Raw genomic sequence first — 8,237 nt, forward strand, 5'->3', positions numbered from 1 at the left:
GGCCTGTTCCACATCTTGAAATCCTTCTTTGACTCATTTAATAAGTAATACAAAAGGCTGTCACTTTGAATGTGGTCCAGAACAGGAAAGGACTTTTAAACAGGTCCAAGCAGAAAGTCCTGGATGTTCAGCAATATGATATGTTCTATCATATGGTTTTAGACAGACATGTTAGTGGTTGGAAAAGATGTCATATGACAGTTATGACACCCCAATTAGTGAATCACAAGGCATCAACCAAGGTTCTGGAGTTCAGTCAAAAATCTGCAAAGGAGAATTATACACATTTTGAAATACAGCTTCTGGCATGCTATTAGTTTCGGTGCAGTAGAAGAGTGTAAACTGAAACACAAATAGACCAAAAGGTAGAATCTACCCCTGGCTCAAGATTTGGCATTCCTTGCAGCCTCTGAGTCATAAATTCTTGCATAAGAAGGAAATTGTGTATTAAGGATGACACACCAGCAGGACTCATGGGCACAAGCTATTTGCATGAATAGTCAGTCTTGCTTCCCATGTTATTGATCAATGCTGCACTAGCACTTCTGCTTATTTCACACTTAGGGCCACATAGAAGATCCATTATGACAATATGACATGAAAAGGAAACAACATTAAGATTTAGTTCATGGAATGGTTAACTTGATAAGTTGGTGAAATCCTGAACTGTATGGTGGCTGGAAAGAAACAATCTTGGAAAACAGTAGGGAGGCAATCTTCTCCAGTGAACTGAGCTTAAGGGAAGATACCTGGTCATCCATTTGGCATGTAAAATTAAGTGATTCCAGGTTAGTATATATGAGAGCATGTAGGCAGTGGCAAACATTTGGCCTGTTATTCCGGGATATTGATGGAGAAACATGAAAGATCAATAAAAAGGTGTTCTGTGTTAGATGCATATGGACAGTTATAAGTATTGAGAAAGGAGCATGAATACTTCCTTACTGAATATTACTTCCCACCAGGGGGCCTCCTCTGGAAAAAAGAAGGCATGGAAGAGACAAAATGACTCAAAATCTTGATGTCTCTTAGCCTCTCTTATTAACCACACTAGTGCTGGAACATATGCCCTTGAACAGTGTATCCAAGATGGCAAGGATGGAGGCAATGCATGGATCCCTAGAGTAGGGGCTCTAACTTCATGAGCCTCACACAGCTCCACCTGCAGGCAAATGCCAAAGTGCCATTAGCTGAGATGGACACTGAGCCCTTGAATAGTACCAGGCCTCAAGGAGAAAAACAGGATAGCCTGGGGCCACAAGTTGACTACATTGGGCCTTTTCTAGCTATAATGTCTGGTGATTCATTCTGAGAATTTTAGATATATACTCTGGGATAGATTTTCCTTTTATGGTCTTAGGACAGCATTCAGTGAATTACTGATGCTAGTGCATAAAAAAGCAGCTCACTTGCTCCAACTCAGGACTACTCTTGAGCATCATCTAAGGTTTAGAAGACTCTGGAGGTTCATCTAAGGCTGTAAGTGAGAATAAAACAAAGCTCATTTTCTCTCTAGGCCCAATTCAGCTTCCTTGCCTTCATTTCACTGGTATTATTTCCAGGTACACACTTGAATAAAACTCCTGTTAATCTCACTATTCTCCATTCCCAAATCTCATCCCAGGGAATACAGTCTGTAACAAATACAAGTAATGAAAATCAAAACAGAGCAAAACAATGTAACTGAAATATAAGTTAGTAAAAGGAATCATATATTGGGAAATGAAGAAAAACTATTACTGGGGGGAGAGGTAGTTAGAAAAAACCAGAAGACAAGAAAATAGTATTCAGCACATAACAGTTTAGTGTAGATGTGTGTTTGAGTCTGCACATTTCATAAGGCAAAGAAAATGAGGATACAGTTCATTACATAGAAAGGTAAGAAAATATTTCTTGGTATTTAGATCTAAAACAGTGGTTATCAGATGCTATTTCATAGATGTAAACTGTACCCTTTAACAAAATGAAGTTCAATTTCGATATCATGTTAATATTGTTGTAAGCATAATAAAATAAAAGTGTGATACTGAGTCATATTTTTCTGTGTACCAAAATATTTGTGTACAAATGAGTATTTTTCTGATGTTATTGCATACTACTATGGCAACAAAAATATAACCAACAGTATTCATCAAACTCTAACTTTTTAAGCATTTATTTGCTAATTTTAAATGCAATTCTCTCAATTTTTTATCTTAATACATGATTGACAAAAAGTAGGTCTAATTGATTTTAAACTGTTGAAAACCTAGTGGTGCCAGGTTGATACATGCTTTTACATCAATTCTGGAGGAACAAATTAGGATTTGGGACCCTTTGATAATAGTCAACTGCCAAACCAAAACATCATTGAAGTGGTTAGGTATTGATCTATGCATTAAACTGTTTCTAAGAATTAATAATGGAGCAGAAAAAATATTGCTTTAATATCCTAGATTTAAATAAGCTGTCAGAACAGATTATCAAAGAATATTAACCAGGAAATGACATTAGAAAGCTAAAACATATACCCCATGCGTCTGACACAGAGACAGAAAACCTTACCTGAATATTGTTAAGAGTTGGCATAATGAAAGTGAATTGACTAAAGTTTGTGGGTAGATGTAATGACTGACAAGTTTGCAAAGTTTGAGGGTGAATGTGACTGGATCTGTAACTTTGGGAAGCAGCAAAATTTGAAGGAATTCACTAAAAGAGGAGAAGAGGGAGAAACCAAAATGGTGTAAATTACATTTGGTGATTCAAAATAGAGCTGAAAATTAGCTAACACTGCTCGACTCTCCTGAATAAATTACTTCTCTTCCCTTCATAGAGGAAATACAGGAAAGACAATTCTTTCCATATTCAGTCTTATTTCTTATTCTTATTCTACCCCAAAACCAGTGTGCATACACTCCACCACTGGAAGTATTTTTCCTAAATTTGTCTATCTCTCAACACTACATCAAATACTTTTGAGTTGACTACGTATAAAAAGAAAAAAAAAAAAGCAGGAAACCAGGGAGGAAAATATCATGTGCACAGTCTTACCTATAATATATCATTTACTGTCATGACAAAATGTTTACCAACACAACCTGCACAGTAGGAAAAATTGAAAGTTGGTATCAAGAGCATACAGCATGAATCCTCACAACATAGGTTGCAAATAACAACTGCCTTTGGAGAAAGAAAGGAAAGAAGAAAAGAAGTGTTGGAGAAGGTAAAAAGGTAGGGATAGAAGAACTATTAGTAAGAAGTACAACCTGGATAGAGCCCATCACCTTAGGAATCAGAACTGTCCATTGGAACTGGTCACTTTCATAATATTCCCAACTTCACTGAAAGAATATAAATAAAATAAAAATGGGAAGAGAGAGACTGCAGGAGACCCCAAATCAACTAGCATTTGTAATTAAATGGTATTATGGAAACAGAAACATTCCAAGAAATACCAGAGTGAAGGAAGAGGTAGTTAGGATATTTATTTGAAAAGACTGGAATTTGCATAGGAACAGGTCTGTGTTTAAGTGGACATTAGATTTTTTGCAAACAAGGAGAGCAACAAAGTAACTCAGCTTAGTAAAAGAAAACACGTGTGCATAAATTTCTATGCATTTAGCATGTGGGGAAAAGATAAAGAATAATAGAAAGATTTCTTTAAGTGTAGGAATTATTTCAGGGACTTTACCTCTATGGGTAAACTCAAGAGGGCTAATTTAAAATCTGCTGAGTCCCAGAGGGTATTGGCTAGTGGCTGGGAAACTCCCTCATCCCATGTTTGTAACTCCTTCTTCTTCTGCACACTATCGTTATGGACAATAAAAACTGGTGCTAGCAGCTTTGTTCTCCAAATTGAGCTAAATAAATATCTACTTTGATCAATAATGCCAGGGACCTTGCTATGAGTTTTGTTGGATGATAAACCTTCAAACATGATTAAGAGGGCTCTAGAGAAGAGCAGTATTTGAATTGCATAATGAGAAGGGCTATTTCAGAGGATGTCCAGAGTATAGTTTTGGCAGATGGTCATGTTGTTAACTGAATACTGTTACAGAGAGTGGAGATAGAAAGAGGAGTCATTGGAGAACACAAAGAATGTATGGTTCTGGAAATCCCAGAGGAGAACACAGTTGGTGAGTGGAACTTATATGAATATGGACAATATACTTCATGAATATGGTAAGAGAAAAATAACCCCTAACACATTAGGAGTGAGCCTCATTATGCCCAAGATCACTGAATCCCAGTAAGCTGGTTCTCAGTTGCTCAGTTGCTTATGGAATGTCACACCTGCCACCCAAGTGCCTGTACATTCACGTGAGTCTCAGCATTTCAGCAGTTTAGTCCATAACGTGTCAGACACTGTGATAACTCTGGAAGAATGCTTATTCTAGTCCTAACTTTGGAGAAAAAAACCACTTTGCTCCTCTTAGAAAGCGTCAGTGATTTGTAGACGGGGGAGTCAAAGAATTGAACATGAGTGCAAGTTTGTGGAAATCAGAGTACTTGGCTCACTGACTAACTGAATGCAAGCTGGTGGATAAAGATTTACACACAATAGACCCTCTGTTGGTTTCATTTTTTCACTTGAAATTTAGCAGCATGAACCGAAGCTGCTTCCTATATCATGGGTGAATGCTTCAGAATATGTCGTTAGCTGACTTAGGAACTTACTGGCATGATTGGAAAACAACATTATTGGAGAGTGTAAAAAGAATGAAATGTCTGAAACATTTCTGTAACATATAGTTTGAGAATTTCTTGTCTCAGATGTGTAATTTTAAAAATAGATGATTTTTATCAGAGAAAAGCTCTCAAGAAGACATATGGAGCCAAGGTTTTGAAAATTTAGTCATCAGTAAAATTGAGAAGTGATTCAATTTTCTACATTTATTCTATATCTATACTCTAAATGCTATCTAACATCCAGATTGTCTACTGTATCTAGTTCTATATTTGACTCCTTTTATTGATTTTCCCTTTTAATGATTTATTTTCTTAAAATTCCTGATGCCTACATGTACAAAATAGTCCACTTCTAGAATATCTGTATTTTATTAAAACCAATAAGCCTAATTTGGTCAAATCTTAGGATAATAGTAGCACTGAAATTGATCCCAAGAAACAGCCATATTCTGGCCAGTTACCCATTTCCCCATCTTTTGCGTATAGTGCATTTCTGCAGAAATGAGTCCTGTGCCATTTGCATTGCTGCTCCCTTTTCTCTTTCCAAATCAATGTTGTTTCTCTCTATTCATTTTGTAATGTGAATTCAATTATTTATGCTTGCAATATTAAGCATACAGCTAGTTTTAAGGATGTCAGCTGTTAGAAATCTATGAAAAATATACAGTTTATACAGAAATTTGGAGAACAGCAGGGAACTTAGACTCAGCCTCATCAAAATATATAAATTTCAGTTATTTTTGTTCTAAACCCTCTTCTTTCACATTCATTCCCAAGAACATCCAAATATACAGATACTATAGATAGGTATAAATACGGATATACTAATATATTAGGACCTTGGGATTCAAGTGGTCAGAGTTTCAGAACTTGCCTGTCCAAACTAAAAGTTGTCTAGTGAAAGACAACTGGGAATAACAAATTACAACAGGAGTAGCCAGAATTTGGGTGGGCTACAGAGAGACACAATGAACTCTGTTAAAAATACAATTTCCAAGCAAAATAAAAAAACTCTGATTTATTCTTTATCAACAGTTCTGGAAGGGAATTTACATCCAGGTAAGAAGGTTGTTGCCTTACCCAGGTGAGCTGCTTGTTCTAAAGGCAGTCTGCCTGCCATGCACATACCATCTTATTATGACACAGTGACTGTGGATGCCTCCACTGAAAACTGTGATGTATCACTAGGGATCTACATTTTTCCATCAATAAAATGAATAAAATGGACAATATGATCTTAAAATTGTACCCAGATGATACAGACCCAATACGCTGACTTTGGATAAAAATAGGAAGGAGAAAAGAAACATCAGTGCCGACAAAATTACTTCTTTGTGTGCAATAGGAGCACCAAGGGAACTATGACCATTTCCAACACTACAGTCTTTATGCCTCCTGTATTGACACTAGTAGGGATCCCAGGACTGGAGTCTGTGCAGTGCTGGATTGGGATTCCATTCTGTGTCGTGTACCTCATCGCTATGGTTGGAAATTCCTTGCTTCTATTCATTATCATCTCTGAGCGCAGCCTGCATGAGCCCATGTACATCTTCCTAGGCATGTTGGGAGCCACGGATATTGCCCTTAGTAACAGCATAATGCCCAAGATGCTCGGAATCTTCTGGTTCCACATGACAGAGATTTATTTTGATTCCTGTTTGCTACAGATGTGGCTGATACACATGTTTCAGGGCATAGAGTCAGGCATCCTGCTGGCCATGGCCCTGGACCGTTATATTGCTATCTGTTATCCACTGAGACATGCCACTGTCTTCACCCACCAGGTGGTCACCCAAATAGGAGCTGTACTAATTCTCAGACCTGCCATTTTGGTAACCCCATCCCTTGTAATGATCAAATGCCGGCTTCAATTTTATCACACAACCATCATCTCCCACTCTTATTGTGAGCATATGGCCATTGTGAAACTAGCTGCAGGAAATGTTCAGGTCAACAAGATCTATGGTTTGTTTGTGGCCTTCAGTGTTGCAGGGATTGACCTCATATTCATCACCTTGTCCTATATTCAGATTTTTACCACAGTTTTTCATTTGCCCCAGAAGGAAGCTAGGTTTAAGGCATTCAATACCTGCATTGCTCACATCTGTGTTTTCCTTGAATTCTACCTTCTAGCCTTTTTCTCCTTCTTCACCCATAGGTTTGGATCTCACATTCCCCCTTACATCCACATCCTCTTTTCTAACATTTACTTGCTGTTGCCTCCATTTCTCAATCCACTTGTCTATGGTATAAAGACCACACAGATCCGCATTCACATGGTCAAAATATTCGGCCCATAAAATCCTCCCTTTGTGTGTTTTCTTTGTGAACAGATTCCTTTTTTTTTTTTTTTTTTTTTTTGGAATTTACAGTTACATCAAATTATTTGAGGTACTTGAAATTTCCATTTAATTTTTCATCAAATTTCCTGGCATAGTAGCTTGTTTTCAGATCAAAATATCCCATGGTAGCTGTACCTTAATATAGACTTTGATGCTTCCTGGAAATGGAAATCAGAGAGGTAGAGAGAGCAAATAATGAATACATATCTTACCCTTTCAAATAATGAATACATATCTTACCCTTTCCTTATTTTTTTAAATCCCTGCTTGAGGTTTCTCTGTACAATCCACCTTCCAAAATACTCCAGAATCATGTATATCTCACACTGAAATTTATTACACCGAGGCCCATTATTCTGGAATGCTCAGCTACTGAACAAAACAATCTGTTGTTTCTGTTTTTACATGATCATCATACTTATTTCAAAAAGTATGAGTATGAAGATATTAAATATGTTCTTCTGCAAAAAATCATGAGTGATGAAGCAATAATGTCTAAAATTTAAATGTATTTTTAGTCTTTCTGGAAGATAAAGTTTCAAGTGTATGAGAACACAGGTGTTCAATTTTCATGTCAGTAGTTTTCACACTATATACTCTAATGATGTATTAATTTAAGAAGTGTTTTCAAGAACCTATTTCTGGTAGACAATAGTAATACAGAGTAAATTCCTCATAGTGGGTTATGTTTCATGGCTTGTGGCAATAAATTCTTGGAAGAATACATGGAAAAAGAAGCAGATTAGGGGTATGCATGCCTAGGAAAGAGAATGAACCACTGGAATGTAATTTGAAGAAATCAGGATATGTGTTTTTGTTCTGTTTGATTTGCTTTTCAGTTAGGTTCTCTGATGCTTGAGGAATTATTTCGAAGTGGCTGGCACTAACAACACGCATGCAGAGGTAGATGATTGAGGAGACTTGACTACAGAGTGTGGGTTAGGGGAAATGCCTTTTTATTTCCTAAGATGTTTTGAATGCAGGGTACAATGTCAGGAGACAGGAAAATACAGATATCAGCAATATCTGTGAAAGCTGTACAAAATTTATTACAGTTTATTATTATATCTTTAATTTGTAATGTGATAAGTCTCTCTATGTGAAAGGTACTTGTGTGTTTGTGTCTTCAGCTGGGCATGTATCCGCACACTCTTTAGTAGATATAAGCAACATGCTTTTAAGTGCGTCAAGGCTATTGTATCATCAATAGTAGGGAGTTTTAAGTCT

At 36.8% G+C, this 8,237-nt stretch overlaps 1 protein-coding gene across 1 annotated transcript; it reads left to right on the top strand.

Moving 5' to 3' along the window:
- The first annotated feature begins 6,029 nt into the window (after nt 1–6,029).
- On the top strand, nt 6,030–6,968 carry LOC119537084 (olfactory receptor 52A1-like). The gene has a single exon (XM_037839692.1). The coding sequence runs from the start codon at nt 6,030–6,032 to the stop codon at nt 6,966–6,968; it is 939 nt and encodes a 312-aa protein (XP_037695620.1).
- Nucleotides 6,969–8,237: the final 1,269 nt, after the last annotated feature.

The sequence above is a fragment of the Choloepus didactylus genome, chromosome 6 (assembly GCF_015220235.1).
Source record: "Choloepus didactylus isolate mChoDid1 chromosome 6, mChoDid1.pri, whole genome shotgun sequence".
NCBI classification, from domain to species: Eukaryota; Metazoa; Chordata; class Mammalia; order Pilosa; family Megalonychidae; genus Choloepus; species Choloepus didactylus.

Coding starts and splice junctions, on each gene's coding strand:
- LOC119537084 (XM_037839692.1), top strand. CDS start 6,030: ATGACCATTTCCAACACTACAGTCTTTATGCCTCCTGTATTGACACTA.